The following is a 26,914-nucleotide window of genomic DNA, read 5'->3' on the forward strand; positions in this document are numbered from 1 at the left end:
TTCCCACAGGGTGGGGGTGGTGGTGGGGGGGAAGGCAAACATTTTACTTCCTCTATAGGAACTCAGGGCTGGTAGAAAGGCCAGACTATTAAATATAGCTGAGCAGATATCTCAATGTGTCTGCAAGACATGTGTTTCCAACTAAAGAGACCCCTTCTGTATTCCTACTTATTCCTACTATATATGACACCCCAAACCCCAAATATAAGCAAAGGTATGTGACTGATCTGACCCTGGCAAAGTTATACTGTTTAAAAAAAAAAAAGAGTCAGTGTTTATAAACACGTATAAACTACAAAGGCCCTTTTTCAAGAATGGGTATAAAGAGCTGCTTCCACCTGGATGCTCTGATTTGTGCCCCATCCACGGTCTCAAGTTCCTCCTGGTTGTGTAGCTAGCATGTTCTCCCTAAGTGGTTCTGCCTTAGTCACTGTGATTCTAAACTCCCTGCCCCCACCCCCACCCCCAGTGATGCCTCTTGACAAAATTATTCTTTCTGTACTCACACAAATGGAAACAGAAGAGATGAAAGGCCCCGGGGATGCAGACAGTGCAGGTCTCAAGCTGAACCACTGCTAAGCACAACCTGAACTTTTCTGCCTCTCTTCGCTTGGCTGAGTTCCTCTCCTGACTCAGGGTAGAGTGATGAGCCTGGCATAGGAGGCTTAGGACCCAGGGGGCGCCTTTCAGCCGAGAGAAAAAAAAAAAAAACAAAAACCACCTCGCTGCAGCAAGCTGGCTGGGAAGCTCCCAGTTCTAAAGAGAGGCTGTTTACCAGAAGAGCATAACAAGGGCAGGTCTGACTGCAAGGCTGGGAACGGGAGGCAGAGCCGCCGCCAAGGGGACCCCGGTTGGACCCTGGTTGGTCAGTCACCTGCAGGACGAAGGAGGTGAGGATGCTGTTGGCCTGGCTGCAAACAATCCTCGTCGTCAGCAACATGCTCCTGGCAAAAGCCTATGGATCTGGAGGTGAGATTACTGTCTTTCCTTTCTGCAGTAACTTAATGAAGCAGAAAGGGTAGAGCTCCCTATTTCCCAAGCAGGAAGGAAGATGACAGGAAACGAAGCTTTTAGCAGGTTCCTGTTGTCCCATGAAAGCCTTTTTTTTTTTTCCCCTTTCTCCTTTCCCTGCCAGGAGCTTGCAGCTCCATCTTTGCCATTAAGAACAAAGGCAAGTAGCCACTTTCTCTTTCCTTTTCCTTGCCTGTGGCTCATGAGTGGATGGAACTTGGGGGTTCATCTCCCCTACTCCTAAGTACTGTTCTTTTCAGGGGCTTTGCACGGTGTCACCAGAGCGCAGGCCCTCCTCCCTCAGCCCCTTCCTGCGGCTCTCCTGCTGAGGCGAGTGGGAGTTTGGAGTCACATCCAGGCAGCGATGAGGCTGGTTCCCTCTGTCTGAGGCTCTCTTTTCCGTGACTGAATCAAGGCTTTTGTAGAATTCTCTTGGGAGGGAGTGTTGCCTGTGGAAGTGTGGCCACATCCGCAGAGAAGGGAACACAAGAGTTTATGTAACATGGAATGACAACACAGGGATGGATTTCGGGTCCGGCTGCCCACCGACCGAAAACTCCCATCGTCTCCAGAGAGAGACCTGAACCCAGGGCTCCCCAGCACCCTCCTGCAAACTGGCCACAAGTTCCAGAGCGACAACCCCTTGGGTTGTGCGGTGCTTTGCGGCTTACGAAAGAGAAAGAAAAGAAAAAAAGCTAATACTGAGCGTTGGGGGCCGGGCACCGGGCACCGGCTGGGGGCTCTTCACGCGCTCTCCCTCCCTTCTCTTTCCGGCCTCACAACCCTGCGAGGCAGACGGGGTTTTCCACGTGAGGGCAGCGTCTCCCAGCTGGGGTGGGCCCGGGCTCCCCTGCCCGCCACTCAGTGTCCTGTCCGGGGGACTCCTCTTCCTCACAGGCTGCTTCTGGGACAACGGCCACCTGTACCGGGCTGACCAGCCGTCTCCCGCACCGGGCCTCCTCTGTCTCAACTGGCTGGACGCGCAGAGCGGCCCGGTATCTGCCCCCGAGTCGGGTGAGTGCCTGTCCCGCGAGGCGGGCCTCGGGCGGGCGGGCGGCGGCTGCGTCCCGGCCCCGGCCCATGGCGCCTTCTTTCCCCTCCCAGGCGCCGGCAACCATAGCTACTGCCGGAACCCGGACCAGGACCCACGTGGGCCCTGGTGCTACGTCAGCGGCGAGGCCGGGTCTCCCGAGAAGCGGCCTTGCAAGGACCTGCGCTGCCCAGGTACCCGCTCGGGACCCCGCGCCCAGGGGCGGCCAGAGAGCCGGCAGCGCACGTGCGGCCGCGCGACGCCGGCCGGCCCCGCCCCGCCCCGCGCCGTCCGATTGGCCAGGGCTGTCTCCAGGCCGCGGGGCCCGAAGCCCATTGGCCAGCGCCGCCGCCTGGAATGAGCTCATCCTCCGCGAGCGCCTAGTAAACAACCGTGGGCCGCGAGGCCCGGCCCCTCGGCCGAGCTCCTTGCCCCATGCTTCGCCTGGGGAGCCGCAGAGTCGCGCGTCCCGGGTCCACGCCCTTAGTGAGACCTTGGGCGTTTACGGACCTCTTGTGGAGCGTCTGCTGTGTGCTAGGCACTCAGCTCACAGCACCCCCGCCATCCCCAAGAACCAGTTTGGGGGATCTGAGCCTCAAAGAGAAGTTCAGCGATTTACCAAAGGCAGTGATAGGGTCCAGGTTTGAATCCAAGTTTCTTAGACTCCATAGTGCATACTTGTGGCTCCCGGCGCAGCAAGACGATTCTCTAGGATTAAATGGGATATGTAAACGTATAACATAGGGATTGGCATAAAGCTTGGGCTCAACAAACCTGAGCTGCTCAGAGGAGTCATGGATTGTTTCCTGGCATAGAGGGGGGACCCCTGGAGGAGGTGGCAGCTGAGCTGGACCTTGGAAGATGGCAAGGATTTGAGCATATGAAGACGTGGGAGGCAGGAGAGGCCCTTTCTCATAGCCTTCCCCTCACCTTGGCCTCGTCCCAGCTATGGTGCAGCCCTTAGGCCTGGTCTTGCCCCTAGGTCTTGAAATAAGTGCGTTCTAAGGTGGGCCCCCTCGTCTCCCCCCAGACTCAAGGCACTTTCTGATGAGAGCTGTTTCCCACAGAGACCACTTTCCAGGGCCTGCCAACCTCTACAACAGAAACCGAGGAGATGTCTGAAGTGCCAGGAGGAGATGAGGTGCAGGTGTTTGCTCCTGCCAACACCCTGCCTGCCCAGAGCGAGGCCGCTGCCGTGCAGCCAGTGATTGGGATCAGCCAGCGGGTGCGGGTGAACTCCAAGGAGAAAAAGGACCTGGGAACCCTGGGTATGACTGCCCACCCCTGTCCTTGTGGGATTTATTGAGAAATGTTTGCTGATTATCTGGGGTGGAGATAATGGTATACCTTGTGTCCTGTCCTTGGCAGGCTACGTGCTGGGCGTTACCATGATGGTGATCATCATTGGCATTGGAGCTGGCATCGTCCTCGGTTACACCTACAAGAGGTCAGTAGCTTCTCTTCTGGGCTCTCTGAGAGAGGAGAGGAAGGTCCACAAAGTCAAAGCAGACTCCTTTGTGGCATTCTTACCCATAAAGGAAGTGAGGTGTTGGAAGAGGAAAACCAGCTCAAGATGTAGAGACTTCGTTCTAGTCTTTACCAGGTGACCTTGGACAAACCCTTTCCTTTGGTGCCTTTACTCCTCACCCCAAAGCCTCCTGAGGTAGGGGTTCTTGTTCCCCATTTTACAAGTGAGGAAGCCTTCATCAGAAAGGTGAAGTAAGCTTGCTCAAGGTTATACTGCCTGGGAGTGGCTGGATTCAAACCCAGCTCTTTTGACACCACATTCCCTGCTGTCTAATCCAGCATGCCTCGTGTGGAAGTGAGTGGCCCTGCAGAAATCAGGCTGGGCTCTCATTGCAGGGACCCTGAGATCGAATTCTTTCTGTGAGTTATAAAATTCTGGTACTAGAAAAAGTTCCCAGCCACTGCTTTTGCAGTTGGGGCTTGAATGTCCTGAGCCATAAGCAGTGGGATCTCCTTTAGGACAGGAGGAAGGAAGTGAGTAAGAGGATAGGGAGTCTGTTAGCTACTCTACACCACATATGAGAAAGCCAGAGAGGCTACCTGGGAAACTCAGGGACATGACCTGTGGCTGGGATGGCAGAAGGAGGAATGCTTATTTTGAGAGGTCCCCTGAGATGCCATGTGGAAAAGGGTCTCAAAGCCAGTGACAGATGCATGATGATAAGCCAGAGTTATGCCCGTTTTTACAGCACTAGCTAACTCTGGGAAAATTATTTGCAAAATCTTGGGCAAAATCAGGGGATTTGACTTCTAGTCCAGAGTATGTGTGATGTTTCTTTTCTATGGTCTGGGAAGGCTTCCTATAAGGGAAGTGATGTGGTGGCCTGCATTTTCCAGTGGTGAAGACCATGTCTGAGCCCACAGCCCCAGTGGGTCACCCAGCATTAAATAAACTGAGGTGTCCTTAGGGCAATGTAGTCAGCCTCCTCATTTTACAGATGGAAAAGGGGAAGTGTTGGGTAAGAATAATAACAACAATAGCAGCAGTAGCGAACATTTACCAGAGGCCAGGCACTGCTTCAAATGATACGCACACTTTAACTCAATCTTCGCAATCACCCCTTATGAGGTAAATGCTGTTATTATCCCCAGTTTACAGATTAGGAAACTGAGACAAGAGAGGATATGTACCTTGCTTGAGGTCACACACCTAGCATTTGGTGGAGTTAAGTCTTAGCCCTGCCACTAACTAGCGATCTGTGTGACTTTGGGCAAGTTGCTTCTGTTTGCTACTCCAGGGCACTGCTGTAGCTGAGGATGCGACTGCCTGGCACATAGTAAGTGGTCAGTAAACCATAGCTATTTTTCTTTTCTGTAAAATGTGGGTACTGCACTAGCACTCTCTGGGCCCCAATGCTTCTCTGATCGTCTGCGATTCAGGAAGCACAGTTCAGAGAGGGGAAGTATTGACCTGAGAGTGTCTCCTGACTCCTAGTGCAAGGTTGCTGCCCTCAGTGGGATGGTTGACGTGGCAGGTCCAGAGGCACCTGCTTGTCATTTCACAGAGTCAGAGGAAATGATGGGGAGACCCTGGTTATAGTTCGTAGTCAGACCCAAACTGTGTTGGCTGAGTCTAGCTGTTGAAATATTTCCTCCTTCTTCAGCCACTGGATAGCAGTTGGCTCTCCTCCAATCCTGTGACAGTGTCCAGGCCTCCAGGTGCGTGAACTGACTGCTAAACGTCCTTAATTGCAAGCTCAGTTCTTAGGCCCAATGAGGAAGCCAAGCCTTTTTCTTCTAGATTTGTTCCTTCAGGCTGTCACAGGATTGCCCCAAGGCCTTGTGTTTATTTTCCTGTAAACTCAGGGCGAGGCACCAAGTCACCAGACTCCCCATCACTAACCATCGGACCACCCCTTCCCTCGTCAAAAGTGCTCTGAGCACAGACTGTACAACAGGAAACCGCATGTGGGCTGGAGGCAAGCTCTCAGCCCCTATCTCTCCCCAGAGTCAGAAAATAGTGTTCTGGAAAGCGCTGTTGAGCGCAGGTCCTGCTGCTTCCCTGCACCTCCGTTTCTTGTTTCTTGTCTGTTCAGTGGGGCTGTATCCCCACTCCACACACACATACCCACCCCAGATTACCATTAAGTATTACGTGTAAACAGTAGAACACCAATCAGGTTAAATAACCACTAGCTGCCAGCATTTATTGCATGCTTTCTTAATAAGCGAGGCCCCACTGAATGCCCTTCCCTGATGATCACGCCCAAGCCTCAGGACCACACTAGAAGGACCACTTTTACACCGTTTTACAGTGAGAAGCTGAGAGCCAGGGAAGTTAAGTGCTGTGTCCAAGCTACACAGCCAATAAGGTGTGTCTAAGGATTGCCAGTATCTCCCAAAAGTCCAGCGAGGCCCAGGAACTTCATGCCAATTTGCATTGGATTGCATAGGACAGTAGGAAAAATTGGAACTTTCAAAATAAAATAGCTGGGTTTAAAAGTTAAAAGAACCAGGATCTAGTTCTGGAACACCCAGTTCTGGGTGTGACAGTGGACAAGTCATTTACCTTCTCTGATCTCCTCATATGTAAAATAGGGGCAGGAGATTAGTGATGATACTCCCAGCTCTAACGTTGCCTAAAAAAAGACGATATTACCTGGTGGTGGCTGCAGGCAGTACTGAGTTCAAATCCCAAATCCACCATTTGCTTGAATAAATGATTAAACCTCTGTGCATCTGCCTTCCCATCTCTGAAACAGAGATCCTAATAGATGCCACATAGGTTTGTTGTGAGGATGAAATTAGTGTAGTTTGGGCAGACAGTTGGTGTTCCTAACCTTAGCTGCCTTGAGAAACTTGTCCTGAGCAGCAGTGTGGCACAGCACTGCTTCTGACTGAGAAGGGAGCAGTGGCTCAGAGTTACATAATAATTTGAAGGAACCCGTGTTACCTGAAGGAGGTCTCGGGTGCCTCCAATCAACCCCCCAAAGAGGGTGTCAGACACAGGCAGCAGCTCCGTCCACACCTGCTCTCTTAGGCCAGCCCAGCTCCCGGTCCTGGCCCCAGAGCAGTCAGGATAGAATTACTGCAAGCCATGAGCCCCCCTATCCCCCTCCCCACAAAGGCCAGGGAGAGAGCTTTCCCCTGGCCGGGAGGAGCAGGCAGTACCAGGCTTCCTCTCAAGGGAGGCAGGGCAGCAAGTGGGGGCCGTGAGGGCTCAGCCTGGCGGGTCTTTGTCCTGGTTGTCTGGGCCACGAGGTTCAGGTGGCCAGTCTGCAGCTCCCTGCCCCTGCCACTGCCCCTGCAGCATCTGTGCTCTGGCTCTGGAGGGAGTATTTATTTTCTGATACAAAGGCAAGGGAAAAACTGTAAGTCAACACCACTCTGCCTGCTTAAGAGAGGAGCTGAGTCAGTGAATAAGTCTTTTGTTCTTTCTTGGCTGCCAGACAACAGCCTGGCTGCCCCCCCTACCCCTAAAAGGTGGTGAGAAGGGGCTGAGCTGCCTGGTGGTCAGTGCAGCAGGCCTGCTGGCCTCTCTCAGACCTCAGAAGGGGCTGGGGGCAGCCACTGCACCTCCAGGACTCACAAGCACCATTAACAGGAGGCACGTGGGGTTGGGTGTGTTTTGAGGCTTCTAAATGGAAGAGACTGTCATCCAGATGAGTCCCAGCACCTGCTTCCTTCATTACCCTTGGCTGCTCTTCCAGCCCGGCTCTGCCCCATTAATCCAAATTGATTTTTCCCCCCTAAAGCAGCAGTACCCAACCTTTTTGGCACCAGGGACCGGTTTCATGGAAGACAGTTTTTCCACGGACGGGGGTGGAGGGGGGGGGCCATGGTTCAGGCGGTAATGCGAGCGATGGGGAGCGGCAGATGAAGCTTCGGCTCATTTGCCCGCCGCTCACCTCCTGCTGTGTGGCCCAGTTCCTAACAGGCCACAGACCGATACCAGTCCACGGCCTGGGGGTTGGGGACCCCACCCCTGCCCTAAAGACTTGTGTATGATGCAGCCTGACCATTATCAACGGCTCGGCTGACCACAGCTGGATGCTTGATAAAGGAGGTAGCTGAGGAAAGCAGGGCTTTGGAGTCAGACTCCAAAGCCTCACTTTCTTCTATAAAATGTGGGTGATATTTGCAGTCTTGCAAAGTTGGGTGGAAAGTGAACCAAGATGGTACATGTATAAAGTGTGTGGCATCCAGTAGGTGCATAGGTAGCTCTTCTCATGCTGGATGATGGGAAGGCCATTTCCTGGCACCTTAGTGGGTCCTCAGGAAGCATGAGTTCCTGCTTTCCCTCTTCCTCCAGCCCCTTAGATTTTGAAATTCAGGCCTGGCCCAAGACTCTTGGCAGATACTCTCCTTCTTTTGTAAATGGCCTTTTGGTCTTCTGCTGGCTTGGGGGCTCCCTTAATAAAATTAAACCGAGACCTTCCAAGTTTCTCCCTACATGGGCAGACTTGAAGAATCTAGCATTTTTTTTTATTACAGAGGTAGATGTTTTCTTCGATGCGGCGGCAGCTGTAACCAATGGGCAGTGCCCAGGGGCAAAGTGAATCTCAGGCTGTGAGTGGGAATGCACTTGGTCCAGACAGCCCTGTCCTCATGGCCCTCCATGGCCCCTCTGGGTGCTCTGGGAGGTCCTCTGCTGCGGGGGTTGGTGGTGTCCAGTACAGAGCCTGATGAGGATGGGTAGGAGCTGCAGGCTTACACATTCAGAAACTTGGCCACCCAGGGTGAGTCAGGGAGATGAGCTTACAGGTTTGCCTTCTGTGACCTTACAGTGAGAAATAGGGAGTCAGGGCACATGTCATGTGTGGGATCTCACAGAATGTTAGGGTCCGTGTAGGTTAACAAGTTCAACTCCCTGTTTTACAGATGATGAAATGAAGGCCCCAAGAGAAGGGGAGTGGCTGAGGTCACACAAATAATACTCACCTTGGCTGGTCAGTAGGAGAGTTCCCTTGGGAACCCAGATTAAGATAACGTTGCTTGGTGAGTCAAGTCGTTTTCAGGGCAAATCATAACAGCCTCCTATGAGTTTTACAGCAGTTCCACTGTTTTTGAAATGCTTTCCCATCCATTATCTTATTTGGAGGCAGATATTATCCCCATTTCACAGATGAAGAAACCAAGGCTCCCCGAGGCCAAGTGTCACACAGCCAAGGCTGGGCTGCTCCAAGTACAGACAACTGGTTTATTTAAAGACAGTTGTGAGGTACCTGTGCCAGCTTTTCCCTGTCCAGCCCCTGCTGTTTTCTCAGTGTTACTCTCCAGTCTCTGGACACTTTTGTCATCGCACCTCACATGGTGATGGCTGTGTAATCCATCTGATCTTGGCCGTCTCCCCAGGGAGTCTGAAGCAGGCCTGTGTTGCTGCCCCAAGCCATCCATTGGCTACTTGTTTCAAGGCCTCTTTGGGGTGGGCTCCTTCCGGAAAGATTTCCTCTGACAGCTGAGCCCACGTATCTAGTTGCTGTGTCAGACGATGCTGACCTGCGTGCTGGGGGCTGGTTCTGGTGTGCAGTGTGCTAGACACACACCAAGCCCTTTGGCTTGCAGTGGGGGTGGCCTGGTCCCGTGGGTGGGCAGAACATGTGCAGCTGGAAGACTGGGTGTGTGAGTCTCTGCCCCAGTTTCTTTGGGGGTGACCCTGATCGGGTCAGAACTTCTGTTGAGCATCAGCCTGAGTCTGACAGACTTGGGTTTGAGCCCACCATGTCATTCGGAGAGTTCAGTTTCTCTGGACTTATTTCCTCATCTATAAAATGAATGATAAGACCCAATTGTTAGGGTTCCGAATGAAGTGAGATAACGCTTGTAAAGCTCTTAGCATGAAGCGAGCACTTCATGTGTGTGAAATGGGGCAATATCAGGGCCTGATTGGGTCACTGAGCACCATGAGAATTGGAAGGCGTGTGAAAACTCAGGGTCCCATGGTCATTGTCTCCCATTGACCTGAGCAGCCCTCAGAGTCCTTTTTGGCCCCTGCATGGTCCCTGTTTCTAGCCAGGGCTCACAGCTTCTGGAAATTTTGGATAAGATGTCTCAGAACAGGATGGTCAGGTCAGTTTTCTGGACAATTTTATAGGTGAGGGCTGAAAATTCTCTGGGTCTTGTGGCACCTTGGGCTGAAAAAGCAAAACTCCACCTTGCTGTAAGAGTCTCTTTCCTACACAGTATCTTCATTGAGCCCCACTGCAGCTGTGTGAGGTTCATGCAGATGAGGTTTAGGGGCTCCTTGCTGAGTTAAGGCAGTCTGGCAGAACAGAAATCTAGGCCATGAGCCACTGCCTGGCTGTGACCATGGCCAGCCCCTGCCCCTGCTGGGCCTCAAGATGCCACCTTAGGAGCAGAGCCATGCAGGAGGCAGAGCCTGAACGCTTCCCTCTTCTCCTGCCAGGGGCAAGGACCTGAAAGAGCAGCATGAGCGGAAGGTGTGTGAGAGGGAGATGCAACGAATCACCCTGCCCTTGTCTGCCTTCACCAACCCCAACTGTGAGATCGTGGATGAGAAGACCATTGTGGTCCACGCCAGCCAGACTCCAGTTGACCTTCAGGAGGGCAGTGCCCCCCTCATGGGCCAGGCGGGCACTCCAGGCGCCTGAGCCCCCCATGATGGGCAGGAGCCCATGCAGACAGTGGTGCAGGACCGCCTACCCACCTACAGCTGGGAGGATCTACACTTTTTGTTGTGGCTAAAAACCCCCACTTATTTTTTTGGTTTGTTTTTGGTGAATCCTAAGACAAGCAGGTGGTACTGTGGGCTGAGGGTGAGGCTGGGTGGGGTCCTACCAATGCTGTTTCTCCATCCCATGGAGCAGGATTTTGCCCGTGGATGGAGGCAGCGGCAGTCCCCACAGCAGTGCTGCCAACAGGGCCTTCCAGTGCCCCGGAACTGAACCAGGGATGGACTAGGAGCTCCCCCAGCTCCTCTGTGCTTTATTGTCCAAGATGGCCTCAGCCTCTGCCTCCCCATGTGTTCTCCTTGGGCTTGAATGGTGCACGCTGTTATTCACAGTTCAGGTCATGTAGGTTGAGAGGCAGTATTTAAAAAAGATATTTAGTTTTTTAAATATTTGGGATGCAATTCCCTGCAGACCTCTGAGAAATGGAAATAAGTCTGTACGAAAGTCAGAACTGTGGGTTGAGAACGGGATCTAGGCGGGGGGGCTGCTGGCAGTGATGTGCCTTGACAACCGTGGGCTGGGCCCAGGGACTCTTCCTGTTTTGAAAGTAAAGGAAGGGAAGAAGCGCACTGAACATTCCACTTAGGAAGAGGGTAAAGAAGTATCTGCAGCTGCCTCAGGCCACAGGACCCGAGTGGACCTGGGGTGTCCCAGACGGTCTCTCTTCGGGGTGGATAGTGACCTTTCATTCTTCAGGGGTGAGACAGCAGCCAGCTAACCTACGGGAATGACACTGTGGGTGAGGCCTTGTGAACTGCTTCTGAGAGGTTAACCTGGAAACCCACTCGGAGGCAGGGTGATGGAGGGGGCTTCAGGACTTGGCACCTGCCTCGGCCCAAATCTGCAGGTGGCTCTGTAGCCTCCAGGCCAGCGCCTTCCTGTGGGGTCAATAGGGCGAGGGCCACGACCCCTAACTTGTAAAATAATCATAGAACCATTGAGGGACCTTAGGGTGCCCGAAGCCTTTTGGACAGAGGGGCCAGAAGTGGAAACTGACATTCACGGTCACAGAAGAAGCTACCAGCACGGCCAGCCCTGAGGCCCTGATATCACGCTCGGAGGCCTTAGCACTGCTTTCCGTCCACAGAGCTTCCTTCCCAAAGCCCTGCCACTGCCTCACATAGAGAGGGGTTAATGGGGCCCAGTCTCTCCGGCAGGCTGTTCCTGGAAGTGATTTGCTGAGGGGACCTAGGCCTCAGGGGGTCCCTTGTTGGTAGAGATGCAGAAGAGAACATTACTGGTTTCTACTTTTCTATAAAAGCATTTCTCTGTGTACATGTTTTATATACCTCATTCTGACACCTGCCTACAAAGTGCAGGAAATTGCTCTGCATTCGACTTATATAAATTAAAAAAAAAGGACGACTCCATATTGCCAAGTTTTTGTGGGGTATCAGGACCCTCCTCCCAAAAGTTGGGAAGTTTTTGGTTACCTTGTCAACACCTGCATGGCAAGCTCTGGCTCTCTGTCCTTCACTCGGGCCCTGCACCTAGGAGGCAGCAGCAGCTGGATGGTTGGGAACTGCAGCCTCCGTGTTTGGGCGTCGCAATCAGCTTTTCAGGTCGAAGTTGCAGGGAAGATGGTATGTGGCATCCCAAAGGAGGCTGGTCACTGCAAATCCTCTTCCCGTCAGCATTCTTTCCGAGGTGGAGATAGTTAAAACGAACATCCAGGCAGCCCCTGGCAGGGGCTGGAGACGGGGTGGTGGGTGGTGGTGCTGTAGCAGCCGAAGGAGGGATAGGTGTGCAGATGGGGGAAGAGTCTCCAGGCTCCCAGGAGCAGCTCTGGGCTGTGGAAGGTCCCTGCGGGGGTGGCTCCTAGGGCTCCAGAAGAAGCTACCAATGGGAGTTCGTTGGGTTTTTTAGCAGGGACTTAGCAGTAGGTTCTCAGCCTCTAGGAACACTTAGGGTGACCTCTACCCATACTCAGACACTGCTCTATACTTCTAGAAGCAAGGGGCACCCTAGAGCATCAGTTTTTCCAGGAAGCAGATCCTGCCCTTCAGTTGGACTCCAGCTTTTGGAGAAATCACCTTTGGGTATGTGGATGCCTAGTGTGCCCGGGATCCTACAAAGCCAGATCGCAACATCTTGCCCAGCCGTCACCCTCCACGACAGACCCCATGTGCAGAAGCAAGAAACAGGTCTCCCCCCGAGTACTTGCAGGGAAACACCAGGGGTGGGGGTGACTTGCATGCATTTCTTCCTTTAATGAAGGTGGCACCCAGCCCTGCAGAGGACTCCAGGATAGCCTGGCTATGGGAGCGCACGCATGTCAGAGGGCGGCAGCGTATGGCCCTGAAGGGATGACTCAGGCAGGAGGTGGGAGTCAGACCTGCTACAAGGCCGGGGCTGCCTTAGGTGGGTCGTGCATGTTCTCTGGAGCAGGCTGGTGTCTGTGTAAGGAGGGGAATCAGAGGTGGGGGGCACGAGAAGTCCCTGCCGAGGGGTCAAAGTGGCCAGCACACCCTCCACGTGCATCTCCCTGAACCAGGCCGCAAGTCACTCTCTCACTCTCAGCATGGTCGGTTATGTTAACTGCTTAATTTATTTGGTCTGCTCAATGGCCCCGCTTGGGCCCACTCCCCCACACTTGTGGGGACCACTGAGGCACCACCAGCCACACAATGCTGGCCTTCCCGCTGCCGGGAGCCCAGGGCTCGACCCTACAGCAAACCTGCACACTCCACACTTAAGTATGGTCTAGACAGCAAGGAAACTCTGGCCAGAGGTGACATCTAGTCCCACAACTCATCAGGTCTATGTACAGCGTTTCACATAACACCCCACAGATATAACAAGATAGTCTGAACAGCAACCGTTCTCCTGCATCACTCCCACCCACCTCCTCCCCCCCCAATATAACCACCATTGCAGTAAGATCCCAAACCCACTCCTAATCTGTTAAATATGGTGCAAGGTCCCACTTATGGGGAGGCAAATCTACTTGTATTCAAGACCCCCACCCCAGCTCTGGAAGCCAGGGTAGAGGGTGTCCCCTGGGCTTTTCAGCACCCACAGCTGTGAGCTGTGGCTCAGGAGACTGGGGCCAGGAGCTCATGAGCTGGGCCAGCCAACATGGGAGGTAGAAGCCAGAAAGCCCGGCTCGGGGAGATGTCCCCCGCAGCACCTCCGCTCTGGGACTCTGCCACCACATCTTGCCACCCAAGCTGCTGCCTGGATCAGGCACAGTGAGGGGTGAGCATCGGCTGCCACGAGGACAAGGCTGGGAGACTGCTGAGATTCCCAGCACCCCGCCCCATACACTGGGCCTGCGACCAGCCACACTGTCCTCCAGAACCCACCTAGCAAAATCCCAGGCTCCTGAGGTGCCTACCAGGGTGTGAGTGACAGCAGCCAGGATACTAGAGCTTTCTAGCAGGCAGGGCCTCTTTCCTTCCAGCCCCAGCCTCTTCCTGCACTTGTGGCTGACTGCTTGTGGGAGGCAGAAAGGAAGTTCCCAGCCAGTCTCCAGCCGCTCAGTTTGAGAACACGGGGGGAAGCTCCCCCTCGAGCTGATGTGGCCCCTGGGCCCGGGAGGTGAACAGAAACCAGCCCTTCCCCTGACTCCTGGCCGGACACACTACAAACCGACTAAGGGACCCTTCAAAACCTACTCCCTTGACCCTGCCCAGGGGAGGGCAGGATGTGGCGTGGAAGGGGGTAGCACCACTGTCACTTCACATCCTTGGATGGCCGCTCACTCCGCCACGCTCTCATGAGAAGTCCTTCTGCACCAGCTGGATCAGAGGCTTCAGAGCCCACAGGCAGGTGCACCTGGGATCCTGCCCAGCAGGTCCAGGTCACAATGATTAGTGTAAGCAAGAGCCTCCCGGAATCCACTGCCAGGGAGTTCCCGAGTGGTCATGAGTAACAGATTCCTCCTGGCACGGGGACCAGGCTTTTTTTTTGTTTGTTAGTTTGTTTTCTTCTTCACAGCTTTCAGGCGAGTGTTGGATTTACAGACAGTAACCAGGCCCCAGAACCTGTGGAGGTGGCTTCCCTGGTGCTGCACCCGCTCGCCTCCTGGGGAGGTAGTAGGGATGGCTGGTTCTGCTTCTAAACAAGCTGCCAATCCACAGGAAGCGTGGAAGGCCCTGCCCACAGCAGGGATGGGGCGCAGAGGGGGCAGTGCTGGCTGTGGAACGCCCCCCCGCAGGGGGCTGGGCCGGGGCTAGGGGGGCGAGTCCCGGGTCAGGCCATATTGCACTGTCACTGTGTGGTCCAGCTCCTCCAGCTCTGCAGGCAGTGGGATGCCCAGGTCCCCAAGGTACAGGGAGAGGGCCTCAAAGGAGTCCTCCAATTTGGAGAATGCTGGTCTAGAAAGAAAAGGAGTTGGAGACAGGTGAGATACGGGGGTGGTGGCGGGGGGAGAGAAAGGGTGGCACAGAAGGCACCCAGGCCTGCGGCTCCACTGCTTCCTGGGTGTCTGACCTTGGGCAAGCCCCTTAACCTTGGTGTACCTCTGTGGGAAACAGGGGTCATGTAACTGCGTAGGATGTTGCTGTAAAGATGAGAGATAATAACACTGGGAGAAGGCTGGTCTGGCAGCTCAAAAAAAGCAAGTCCAGGAGAAAAAAAGCCCATCCCACGTCTTGGAGAAAATGCAACCATCACAGGTGGGACTGGACTAAGTACCCTTTTAAAGATCCTTTCCAGTTCTCAGACTGTTTCCACACCAATGGATCTGCCCCGGGAGGGGCATTTCATAGACTCTGGTAGCCCTTCCCAAGGAGTAAAGCAAACGCCTGGCTCCTAGTGCCCTGGAGACAGCTCAGCTGCCCTGGAACCCGACACCTCAGGCTTACTCTCCCGCCTCCTCCTTGATTCTGCTTAGATATCTTGTCACCTTCTTGGCAAGGCCTACTCTGTATAACTTGCACCCTAAACAATCCTTTCCTCGGCTTGACCCCTTTTTCCATAGCATCTGTCACTTCCTCATATGCAACACAGTTTGTCATATCTATTGTTTATCACTTCCCCTTGTTAGAATGTGAGTCCCCGGAGGGCAGGCCCCTTGGTTTTGTTCACTGCAGCATCCCAGAGCTTACGAACGCAGCGTCTGGCACTCAGTAATATTGTCTGAATTAAACAGACATTTACAATGACTGAGAAGGGATATTAGCAAACGAATATTGTGTGGCTTAACATTTTCTCCTCATGCTCTTGTTCTGGTGTGACTGAAGGACTTTGGTCCTTTGGTCCATGAAGGAACAAGATTCAGAGCCTCCCACCAGCAAATCCCAAGTCTAAAGTGGATCTTCGGAAATCATGTAAAAATAAAGGTTGGGGGCCTCCCTGGTGGCACAGCAGTTGAGAGTCCGCCTGCCGATGCAGGGGACATGGGTTCGAGCCCTGATCTGGGAAGATCCCACATGCCACAGAGCAACTGGGCCCGTAAGCCACAACTACTGAGCCTGCGCGTCTGGAGCCTGTGCTCCACAACAAGAGAGGCCACGACAGTGAGAGGCCCGTGCACTGCGATGAAGAGTGGCCCCCGCTTGCCACAACTAGAGAAAGCCCTTGCACAGAAACGAAGACCCAACACAGTCAAAAATAAAAATAAATAAATGAAAAGAAGGCTCAACATTAAAAAAAAATAATAAAAATAAAAAATCAATGTAACTATTTAAAAAAATAAAAAAATAAAAATAAAGGTTATGTGCCAACTGGTTATCTTGGGGGGGATGGAGCTGGGGAGTGGGGAGTGCTGAGGGGCACACTGCTCAGGAGATTATAGAAAACGTATACTTCCTGTCCTATATATTTTGGTAATGTTTGAATTTGTTTTTTAAAAGAAACATAATTTTTGATAGCAGAAGCACAAAGGTTCTAGTTTTCTAATGCACAAACTTAAAAAGACTCAGAATAACTTTGGTAATAATGAAAGCTATAACCTGAGAAGAATAAAGGTAATTTTAAAAGATTTCTTTAAAGGAAGAAAATGGCTAAACGCATAAAGATGCTCACAGTAGTAACACCTATTTTAAGGAGAAACTGGAAAAACCTGAACATCTACATTATGTATATTATGTGTTCATACAGTCTCCTAGTGAATTCCATAGTCAACAAAAATGATAATCTGGAATACTGGGTAGTGACAAAATGCAGAGCAAAATGTAAAGCTTTTCTCTATTTGACATTATAAATGTACAAAACATATGTATTTGGACATGGACGTGGGAATATGGAAACATGGAGACACTTATGCTGTTAGCATGGTATAGCTTTGGGTGAATTTCCTGCTGTTAAAGTTTCTTTTAACAGCTGTCTCTGGGTTACATCCAGGTCACTTACTACGATACTCTCGTCTCCCGTCCCCTCGACTGGCATGTCAGGGTTGTCAGGTGGCTTCGGTGGTTGACAGCCATCCTCGAACTCAAGGCTTTTGCCACCCCAGTTCCTGGGAAGGGCTTGGGGATGGCTGAAGGCAGGGGCGAGCATCCCAGGACCATGCGGGTTGGCAGACAGGAGCGGATACCAACCTGCTCTCGGGCTCCAGTCTACAGCAGATGGCGGCCAGGGGGAAGAAGGCTGGGGGGCAGTCCGTGGGGACAAACTTCTCCCAGAAGAGCTTCACGTTGAGGCCGAAGTCCAGTGTTCGGGGCAGGCAATCAGGATCTGCATACACCTGCCCAATGATCTGCAGGTGGGAAGACAGTGGTCAGGAATGGGCTGCTGATGTACAGCCGCATGGCAGGGGTGGGCCATGCTGGTGTGTGGACAGGACAGGAAGGATGGTCAGAAGAGGGAGGTAAAAACTGTCCTTGGAGGGCTCCACCTCCCCCGTTTCTCCAAATCTTGCTAATCCAGACTTGTCTCTAGACTGAGAGTGTGGTTACTGAGGAGGGTTTGGAAGAGGCCTCACTGCAGCAGAAGCACAATATTCCCAACTGGCCTCTGGAGGAGCAGCTTCCACCCACCCGACCCTGCCCTGCTCTGTACCCTTCTGTCTGTGTCCCCTGACAGAGTTTAGGCCCTGAGAAGGTTGGCGCTGGGTCTGATTCAAGTCTGAAACCCTTTGGCGCCAGACCAGTGCTTTGTACGCAGTAGGTGCTCAAGTGATCTCTGTTAGAGAACAATATTTTTAAAAACCTTCCTTCATTATTCCAACCGTCCCTCTTGTCTCCTCTACCACATCTCACTCCGTGGGAAGCACAGAAGCCTTTGAATGTATGTACTCGACTCAGTGCTTCAAGACAGACTGAGCTAAGCTCCTGAGGGCAGGACTCTTTCCGTGACTCACTCTGCACCCCACAGAGCCTAGCGCTGTGCCACATGGGCCAGCGCTTCCTGGAGTGTCTGCTGCTCCTTGTTGGGCTGAGGGTGGGGGCAGCACGAGTGCCTGGGGAAGGTGGCACAGAGGGAAAGGCTACATCTGGCCCAAGAGCTAGAAGGACAACCTCCTGCCCTTCCTGGTGAAGTTTCGTGTCCCGCCCACCCCCTTACTGGCCATGTGACCAAGAGCAAGCCACTGCCCCTTTCTGAGCCTCAGCTTCCTCACCTGAATAAGCCCGGCCCAATCCTTCTCATGGCACCAATGAGACTCGAAGGTGTCAACAGATCTGTGATAAACTACACAACCCTCCACTGGTGTTGATTTTATGGCAAGCTACTCATCTTAGGAGGAGGAGGAGCCCCAGTTCTGACTAGGGGGCCGAGCTGCTGGGCCTGATGCCTCAGTCCCGGCCTCCATGCAGGAGCTCACCTCACAGAGGACAATCCCAAAAGAGAAGACATCCACGGTCTCATCGTAGCTCTTTCCTTGGGGAACACAGGAGAGCAGGCTATTAGGTTTAGTCCCTTCTCTGCTCTGCACTGAGTCTAGAGCCAGGTCAGGCCACAGCCAAGAAACAGGGTTAGAATAGCTTCTGTGGGGATGCCCCAAAGGCTGCCCTGGATAGACACCATCTGAAAATCACCTTTCCTCAGTCCTGTGTGGGCTGCCTTGGAGAAATCTTGTGAAACAACACTGCCCAGGATGAAACTGCATGGGATAGTGAAAGAGAATTGGACCAGGGTTCACATGGACCCTGACACTGCCTGCTGTGTGTTCCTGGGAAGATTCCTAAACCTCTCTGGGCTGCAGACTCCAGAAAGGGTGTATCGGACCATTTCTGAGGCCTCACAGCCCTGTGTGGTTCAAGAATCCAATGAGCATCTTTGGCTGGTTAGAGCATTATCCACAAGGGGGCGCCACACTTCAGTTCTCAGCACGGAGAGAGAAGAAAAGGCAATAAACAGCCTGAGCTCTCAGCTACCCTTGGTGCTCAAAAGCCACAGTCAGACCGCAGCGTGGGCCCAGAATGGGGCACTGGCCAGCTCGCAGGACTGAGCTCAGGGAGGGAGGGGTTTATGAGGTCCAGCCTGGCAGGGGATAAAAACCATCTAGCCCTCAGCTCTGGGTACCTGGCCTTACACTTCACAGGCCTCCCCTGAAGCCCCCAGGGCTCTGCTGAGAGATGCGGCCCCACCTCCCCTCTGGGGCGTCAGGACTCACCATTCAGCATCTCAGGGGCCATCCAGTAGGGGTTTCCCACCACCGTGTAGCGTTTCTTGCGGTCACTCTTGCGCAAGGTACGCTTCTTGGTGGTGGCCTTCTCCACTGGGGGCTTCTTCCTCTCCTCGACTATGAGCCGTGACAGCCCAAAGTCTGCCACCACCACGGTCTTGTCCTGGGAGGACAAGGGCCAGGTTAGCACCTGGTGGGGACATTCCCAAAAGCAGCCACTGGGAAGGGGAGAAAAGGAGTGTAGCAAAGGGCTGTCTTAGCGAATGGGGCTCGGCGTTTGTTTTTCACTGTCTGCTCTCTGCACAGAGCAGGTTCCCCAGGCCTGGGGGTGTTCTCAGCAGAGGCGCTGGAGCCTGGAGGGGTAAGGCTCTGGGACCCGGAGAGTGGAACTCAGAGGCAGGACAGAGGATTTCTTTTGTTTTGTGTTTTTCTCATCCTGCCTTGTTCCCAGAAAGATTTAAGGCCGTGGCTAGAACCAGGATAAGACAGAAAAAGACAAGGTGGAGGCATTCAGTGGGGGGACATAGGGGAGATAAGCTCTTCAAACAGCTACAAGGCAGTCATGTGGAAAAGGGATTAAGACTGTTTGGTGTAAGTCCAGAGGGCACAGCCAGGGCCAGTAAGTGGACACCCAGGAAGCCACACTGGAAGTCAACAGGAGTAGTAACATTGTAAGAGCCAAAGCTGACCAGCAATGAGGACGGAGGCTGGCCCCAAACCAGTCACTGTGAATTTACTAGCTCTGTGGCCTCGGGCTGAGGCTTCAGGTGCCAAGGCTGTAAAACTGGGTCCTCAGTGAGTTGCTTTCACCATCACAGGGCAAAACCAGGAAAAGCGACAGGGTTCTATGTACAGTTAAGGAACTTCTCAAGTCCCTTTTAACCAAAGGATTTCAAAGCTGCTACTGGGAGGAGGTGGGATTCGTCGGCATGTGTTAGGAAGTCCCTGGAAGACAGAGGAGGGCATTGGAGGCAGCAGGAGGGGCAAGACAGGAGCCCTAGGTGATACCTCTGGTCTAAAGCAATAGGGGACAGTCTCCCTGGTGACAAGGAGGCCAGGAGGACTGCCCTGGGGAGGCCCAGAGTGGTGGGACATACCAGCTTGATGAGGCAGTTGTGCGAGTTCAGATCCCGGTGGATGATACACATCGAATGCAAATAGGCCTGGAACAGAAGTATGAGCTGAGGCCAATGGGCAGTTAATCAACCAGATGGTGACTCTGAAACTGGGGGCCACAGAACCTGCTCTTCTCCCAGGTCATCCCCACCCAGCTTCGGAACCAACCCGGACTCCAGAGCCCTCCTGCTGTCACTCCCTTGTCCCACCGACAACAGAAAGCCAAAGGCCGCCGGGGCTTCCCCTCTCCCTGACGCCATTTCCTGCCCATCCTCTGTTCACTGACCCAACCCAGTGGATGCTCTCTCCTCAAGTCTCCGACTCCACTGGGCCCTGGCCCTTGCAAGCCTCCATCCCCTCTACCCACTTTACTTAGATGCCCCACCTGGGTGCATTGCTCCTGCCCCTTCACACCCTCACCCTCACCCCAGTCTCTGGCTTCAGCCACTCTGGATCCTTCCTGCTGTGAAAGGGCAAGTGGCCTCCTCCTGGTCCAGCTGGCTCTGTGCTCCCAACATCCCCCTCCCCTGAGACTCAGCACCCTCCCCACTCCCTGTGGTCTAGTGGTGAGGATTCGGTGCTGTCACTTTGACCTCTCCCTCTTCCTACCCAAATGTTTCCAAACTGGTCTCTACTTGCTATTTCCCCCCTCCAGGCCTCCGCCTCTGGCTCTTGTCATCCTGGAGCCACTTCCTTTCCCTTCCCTTCCCCAGCAAGAGGGGAAGGAGCCACCCCCCAGCCCCCTGCAGCCCCCACAGCACTGCTTCCGGCCCCTGGGCTCCTGGAGCTGCTCACACGCCCAGGGAGCTCTTCCTGACCTGCTTGCCACCCCTCCTCCGAGGCTACCCATGCCTCTCCCGAGACACCTGCCCTCGAGACGCCTGCCTTTTCCTTCCGGCCTCCTCAATGTCAGCGCCTCTCAAAGCCACCTTCTCTTCACTGCTGACCCCCACGAACCACCAGCACATCAGCCTCAGCAGATGCCTATCCTATCCTAGCTCTTCCCAAACCCGTTTCCCGACCATCACTCCCCCCCCTCCACCGGCAGTCTGGTAGACGACACCACTGTTCCTCTAGGCACCTCAAGGCGCCCCGGGCCCACCTCCCCCCACCCCTGCTCTCTCACTACCAACCAGTCTCCATTCTGACTCCACCCTGCCTCCCAGTCTCCTGGTCCCACAGCCCCACTGTAATTCAGAAACCTGAAAGGTTTCATGACTCCCAACCCAGGTCTCCCTGCCCTGAGTTCTCCCAACTCCCCGCCAACCTACTGACCACACCAGAGTCACCTTCAAAACAGCACAGCTCTGGTCACAAAATGTTCTTGCTTAAAAATCTTATATGTGTGTCTTTTTGGCTTCCTAAATAAAGTCTGGACTCCTTAGCTTAAACGCAGGGATTTTAATGTCACCCCTGTCTAATACTGTCTTCATGGACCCCACATAGAACAGCAGGCATTAAAATCTCGGGCTTGGGGGTCAGACCAACTGACCCAAGCTCCTAGCTCCGTCCTTGTGTAGCTCAGCTTCTCATCTGGAACCAGGGCTGTCATGAGAGGTGCTAGTCCCTCAGCTCAGTGCCTGGCTTGAAGAAAGCACTCGGCAGTTGTCACTGTCCCCATCGCTGTGACTGGCACCATTCTTTCCCAGTGAAACAGACTATTTCCTCCTTTCTCCTCCCAGCTCTTTGCTGCTCTCATCACCCCAACCTTGGGGCCTCTCTGCCAAGAGGAACTTTCATGCAATTCTGACCCATCCTTCAGGGCTCAACTAGAACACAATTCCCAATTCTCTGATTTCCTAGGCAGTGAGGTTCTCTGCTCTCTCTAAGGGCCCTCAGCACCTGGATGCCCCTGTGACAGCAGGGCCAGGCTGCCTCGTGCTAGTTTGCTTCTCCAGTTCGCCTTGCCCATACCCTGTTTGCTCTTGAAGATTGGGAATTCTTTGAGAGTAGAGTTGTAAGTTGAGAACAGCCAGCTGTGGGCAATTTTCACTGGCACAGAGAGAAGCTTGATAAACAGGTGCTGAAGGACCCAGCCCATGCAGGCTGCCCAGGACAGGGTCTCTGCCTTTCAGTGCCTGCCCGCCATCCCTGCACCTCTCCTGACCCCCCACTCCCAATACCCCTGCTCCGCTGGCAGGGCTGTTGGCAGGACTCACCATTCCAGAGGCGATGCCTTTGGCAAAGCTGACCTTCTGCTGCCAGGGGAACGGGTCCTACAGGATGGAGGAATGCCCATCAGAGGCTTCTGGGCCCTGTCCCACTTGTGGTCCGGGCCCCATGGGTCAACATGATCTGCCAGCAAACCCTCCCTGCCTGTGCCCAGTCCCGCCCAGCACGGCCCTTTGTAGGCAAAGCAGTGGGCCTCTCTGGCCATCATGGTTCCAGAGTAGTGGTGACAGAGGTGTCCCACAGACAACCCACCAAGGCTCTTGGGAACTTTGGGGGTGGCACGCTCACCACGCTGCGCAGAAAGTCCTTCAGCGTGCCCCCCTCGATGTACTCCGTCAGCAGGTTCAGCTTCTTGTCCTTGTACAGCACGCCGATGAACTTGAGCACGTTGGGGTGGTCCAGGCTGCGCATCACCTTCACCTGAAGGAGGGGAGGCCAAGGAGGGTGGGTGGTTTCTTTCTCACCCCTTCCCTCCAGGGAGTCAGATTGACAAATGTGACCTGCATCTCCCACCTCCTATCTCATGTGCTGTGGAAGAAGGCCCCAGGTGGACGGGGATGGCCTCCCAGGCCTCACCCCTGGGAGCCTGCCTTTCTAGGAGCTGCATCGGGGGAACTGGAGTAGGAGGACCCAAGGCCTGGAGGGCAGCACCCAGTGGAGCAATGGAGAGAGGTGGGAGAACCGTGTCAACATTCAAGGTGCCAGGCTCCCCGGGCACAGCGTTCAGGTGGGGTCACAGCATCGAGCTGCAGTGAACTGGTCTGTGTTCATGTCCATCACCCCACACTCCACGAGCTCCTCTGAACCACATCTCGCGGTACCCAGCTCATGCTGTCTTTAGTGTTTGTTGCACAATTAATTATACTGTAATTTAGAGGGGGCAGGGACGTTCCTCTAAATGATTTTTTCTGCCTTAAGAAAGTGACTCCAAACTAAGTTTCCTCTTGAAATCTTTTTTTTTTTTTTTTGGTGCCAAAAGCCGGGATTGAAATCATTATTTAGTAACAACTTCTGTCTTCCAACACTGACATCAAACTCCTAACCCCTACACTCCCCTTCTTACCTCAGTCAGAAAAGTCTTCTGTGTCTCCTCGTCACACCGAATCAACTCCTTCATGACCATCACTTTGCCAGTGGCTTTGTGTGTCACCTAAAAGGAGGGTGACTGTTACTGGTGCAGAGACCAGAGGTGGTTCTGGGGAACTGTGTGAAAATCGATGTAACTGGCCATCCCATCCCCTGGAGGACACACTGAAGTAACCGGATAAAACTGACAGAGCTCATGTGTAGAACACACAGCATGGGCCCCGGGGGACTAAGAGGGGAGCACACCCTCCTCCCTGGAGAGCTGGGCATGCACAAAGGAGAAGCAAGAATCTAGAAAAGGGACATGTGGGAGGAGGCGGCGGGGCGGGGGGGGTGGGGCTGCTGCCAAGCCAAGCAGGGTCTCCGGTCACCTGACACAGAAGCATGTCCCCTGGGGGAAAAGGAGTCTAGGGGCAGGAGGGTCAGTGCCACAGACATGCATCAGGGAGCTGGGTGGGTTGGGAGTGAGCTCTCCAGCCCCAATGCCCCGAAGGCTGAGACACATGGCTTACCTGACCCCCCCTCCCAGCTCTCAGCAGAGGAGGAGGAGAGAAAGAGAGGTTAGTCCCCAAGACTGTTCAGCAGGGAGGCAGGAGCCACTCCCAGCACCGAGGCCTCTAGGCACCTAAAGACACCCACTGACTGGAGGCAGGAGGGCCACGGGAGAGCTTGTCCCCACCCAGGGCTCCAGGTCCACCAAGCTCACTTCAGCAGCAATGCTGCCCTTCGGTGGCCTGGGAGGGAAGGGGTGCGGCCCTCACACCATCACCTCCAGCCAGGAGTGAGGTCTGGTATCCTGCAGGGCATCGGGGAGGCCATGTGATAAGAAATCCCCAAAAGAAGGTGAGAGGGCTGGGGGCAGAGAGGTGGCACAGCTGCCACTAGTGCTCACCTTGATGGCCTGCCCAAAGAAGCCCTTTCCCAGGACCTCCCCGTGGATCAGGTCACATGGCCGGAAGATCTGCTGCGAGTAGCTGCTGGAACAGCGGAGGGATTCTGAGCGGCTGATGTCACGGCTGAGCAGGAGGGGCTCCTTTGGGGAGCTGGGGCCAGGGGACTTGGAGATGCTGTTACTGCGCCTGAGGATGAGGGTAGGGACAGGGCAGTCCTCAGAGACCCGCCAGGAAAGCCTAGAGGCAGGAACCTCAGGTCCGCCCTGTCCGTTCCAATGTCTGTAGTTAGGGTGCTGTGATGCGGGAGGGGACTCTAACATCAGACAGATGTGTCGTCTAGGGGCTGCAGACATCTGCAGCCCATTTAAGCATGGTAAAATCACATTCAAAGTGGGAATCCTAAGTACCTCTCACCTGGAATGATGGATTAGACTCTACTAGCTGACAGCACTGTTGATGGAAGTCCACCGCCTTCCATGCCTGCCTGATTTAAGCCCTGACCGGCTTAGAGCGACAGCCTAGTACCACCCCAAACAAGCAAACGGGATTTCGGATATTTTGCACATCTTTGTAGTACCCGTCTGCATTTCCCGAATTTTAAAATAATAAGTGTGTATGATTTTTAGAGCAATAAAGCCACTATGTTTATGACATTTTTTTTTTTTTTGGCCACGCCTCGCAGCTTGTGGGATCTTAGTTCACCAACCAGGGATTGAACCCGGGCCCTCAGCAGTGAAAGCTCGGAGTCCTAACCACTGGACCGCCAGGGTTCCCTGTCCCTTCTTGAAAACCTAAAACAACTTTAATTCACCTCTTGCTTTCTAGTTTTCAACGTCTTTACACTTATTAACCCTATCTGTGCCCCTTCTCCAGCCTCTGAGCCCCACGCTTCCCCCACAGGCCATGCTATCCTTTGGGGTCCAGCACTGCTGCCTCCTGTCCAGCTCAGTTCAGTGGACAGAGCCTGACCCTCTGGTTTCTAGGGAAACCTGGCAGTCAGCTGGGTCCCAGCTATGAACTGTGATCCCTGAGGCGGGGGAACTGGGTCAGCACAATCCTCATAGCCCGTCCCTGGCCAGCTGGTTCCCTTCCTAACTCTGCTGGCCTCTGAGAGCCGGCTCCACCTCGTCTGAGGGCCGGCATGGGACAGCGCAGAGCCGGGGTGGGAAGTGGCACCTCAGGGAGCGTCTCCTCAGTGTCCCTTCCAGATTCTCCTTGGTGTCCAGGGGGATGAGGGTGTCCGAGTGTCTGGCATTCTGCATGTGGGGAGAGAGCCGTGCATCCAGCCGCAGCTGGTCCAGGCGCTGGGAGACGGGGTCATGTTCAATCAAGAGCTGAAGCGTCTGGCTGGTCTGGCTAATTGCATCTTCTACCTGTGGCCAAGAGCAGTGTAAGGCTGGCTCCACAGGCTGTCCCACTGCAGGTCACCCACTGTCAGCCCAGATGACCCAAGCCAGTGTGGCCTCCAGCTGCCACTAGCCACACAGTGCCCTCTGACAGTCTGGCAGGCCATCCCTGCTGCCCTGGTAACGTGCCAGGCTGACACAGGAGGTCACTAGTGGTCACAGGCTCACTGGCAAGACAAAGAGATAGACTGGGGGTAGGAAAAGGTAAAGGCCATGGCCTGGTCTCCCGGAGGGTCTGTTCCGTGTCCCACTCCCACAGGACACACTGTACCTCTTCCACTCGGAGTGTGCGGACGGGGGTCCCATTGATCTCCAGGATGCGGTCCCCAGGGTGGATGGCATTGCGGTTGTTGGGACTGATGTGCATCCGGTTGACCCTGGGCCAGACAAGAGTTGAGATGGGGTGAAGGCATCTTTAAAAAGTGTCTGACCAATTTCTCTTGTGCAGGGATGGCTCACCAGGCCCCAGGCCCCTACTGGCCCCCAAGGCCCAGGCCACTCACAGCGAAAGGCCACACCTTTCACAGGGTGCCCCGTCTCAGTAAAGAGCACCCCCACTCACCCAGAGGCCTAAGCCAGAAACTTGGACAGCACCCTCCCCATGTGGGGTTCCCTCACTGCCCCCCAACCCTCACCATCCTGAAGAATCCTCCATCACCATAGTGACCAACATCCCCTGCCTGGATCTTGCATCAGCCTCCTAACTGGTCTCTGCACCTCTAGGCCTGCTCCTCTCCCATCCCACTTCCACGGCAGCCATCCTTCTAAAATGCTCACCTGGTTGTGTCACCTAGTTGCTTAAATCCCTCAATAGACCTGCTGAGTCTCCATAATCCAGGCCCTCCATGACTTAACAGACCCCCTCTGGCTAGTCCCAACCACTCAATCTACACCAGACACAGCCACAGACTCCCACCTCAGCCCTGAACACAGTTCTAGGCTTAGAGCAGACTTCACCTCACTCCCCCAACCCCAGGACCTCCCCCCTCTGCTGTGAGCACCCAGTGCCCAGCACACAGTAAGTGCACAGTCACCGTCTGCAGGGTTGGCAGACACAGTGCCTCATTACTGTTATTAGGCAGACAGACTCTTCCCCCATCTGGTCGCTGGCCTGGACCTAGGATGGAGTCTTAACCTCTTTCTCCTCCTTCCTCCATTCACTCACTCAACCAACGAAACAATAATCCATGCACACCCACTATGTGCCAGGCACTGTTCCAGGCCCTGGACATGCAGCGTTGAACAAGACTAAGTTCCAGAAGGAACTCGTGAGGAGGACACATGATAAACAAACATAACCAAGGCAGATAATTTCAAAGAGCAAACATGATCTGAAACTTGACACGTGAAAGGTGAGCAATTCTGGCGTTAAGTATCTGGTGGGGAGGAACCTAGGCAGGGAGAACAGTAAGTGCCAAGGCCCAGGCACGGTGACAGTACAGTGAGCCCAGGAGGAAGAGACGAGATGAAGATGTGGGGAGCTCTGCTATGACTCTGGGGTTCCGATCCCCTCAAGGCCCATCTGTGGG

The 26,914-nt window shown here is 54.1% G+C and overlaps 2 protein-coding genes and 1 long non-coding RNA gene across 14 annotated transcripts in view; 1 reads left to right on the forward strand and 2 right to left on the reverse strand.

The window, feature by feature from the left end:
* Nucleotides 1-755, reverse strand: part of LOC132532389 (uncharacterized) — a 37,646-nt gene extending 36,891 nt beyond the window's left edge. The window contains exon 1 of the long non-coding RNA XR_009544398.1: nt 507-755. This is a non-coding gene — a long non-coding RNA (uncharacterized LOC132532389). The remainder of the gene's footprint in view (nt 1-506) is intronic.
* PIK3IP1 (phosphoinositide-3-kinase interacting protein 1) lies at nt 705-15,814 on the forward strand. Of its 7 annotated transcripts, none has more exons than XM_060170861.1 (7): nt 713-969; nt 1,909-2,025; nt 2,116-2,235; nt 3,109-3,309; nt 3,410-3,488; nt 12,151-12,239; nt 15,387-15,541. In XM_060170861.1, the coding sequence occupies exons 1-7, from the start codon at nt 897-899 to the stop codon at nt 15,407-15,409; spliced, it is 702 nt and encodes a 233-aa protein (XP_060026844.1). In that variant the 5' UTR covers nt 713-896; the 3' UTR covers nt 15,410-15,541. The 7 variants fall into 7 exon arrangements, with proteins under 7 accessions (XP_060026842.1, XP_060026844.1, XP_060026840.1 ...); XM_060170857.1 differs by having other exon boundaries at nt 719-969; nt 15,412-15,814; XM_060170859.1 differs by lacking the exon at nt 2,116-2,235 and having other exon boundaries at nt 705-969; nt 15,412-15,814.
* Nucleotides 12,726-26,914, reverse strand: part of LOC132532385 (E3 ubiquitin-protein ligase RNF185) — an 87,823-nt gene continuing 73,634 nt past the window's right edge. For all 6 annotated transcript variants that reach the window (XM_060170846.1, XM_060170844.1, XM_060170845.1 and 3 more), the window contains 11 exons: nt 25,657-25,762; nt 25,156-25,352; nt 23,979-24,165; nt 23,064-23,150; nt 22,289-22,420; nt 21,988-22,044; nt 19,810-19,875; nt 18,701-18,875; nt 17,909-17,964; nt 16,686-16,843; nt 12,726-14,519 (listed from right to left, as the gene is read on the reverse strand). In XM_060170846.1, coding sequence (XP_060026829.1) covers nt 14,375-14,519; nt 16,686-16,843; nt 17,909-17,964; nt 18,701-18,875; nt 19,810-19,875; nt 21,988-22,044; nt 22,289-22,420; nt 23,064-23,150; nt 23,979-24,165; nt 25,156-25,352; nt 25,657-25,762 — 1,366 coding nt within the window. In that variant the 3' untranslated portion in view covers nt 12,726-14,374. The remainder of the gene's footprint in view (nt 14,520-16,685; nt 16,844-17,908; nt 17,965-18,700; nt 18,876-19,809; nt 19,876-21,987; nt 22,045-22,288; nt 22,421-23,063; nt 23,151-23,978; nt 24,166-25,155; nt 25,353-25,656; nt 25,763-26,914) is intronic.

Source organism: Lagenorhynchus albirostris, chromosome 14, assembly GCF_949774975.1.
Source record: "Lagenorhynchus albirostris chromosome 14, mLagAlb1.1, whole genome shotgun sequence".
Taxonomy (NCBI): domain Eukaryota; kingdom Metazoa; phylum Chordata; class Mammalia; order Artiodactyla; family Delphinidae; genus Lagenorhynchus; species Lagenorhynchus albirostris.

Excerpts from the sequence above, each read along its gene's own strand:
- PIK3IP1 (XM_060170857.1), top strand. The coding sequence starts at position 897 with ATGCTGTTGGCCTGGCTGCAAACAATCCTCGTCGTCAGCAACATGCTC. Across the intron at positions 2,026-2,115 it reads GGTATCTGCCCCCGAGTCGG|GCGCCGGCAACCATAGCTAC; the intron begins GTGAGTGCCTGT and ends TTCCCCTCCCAG. Across the intron at positions 2,236-3,108 it reads CAAGGACCTGCGCTGCCCAG|AGACCACTTTCCAGGGCCTG; the intron begins GTACCCGCTCGG and ends TGTTTCCCACAG.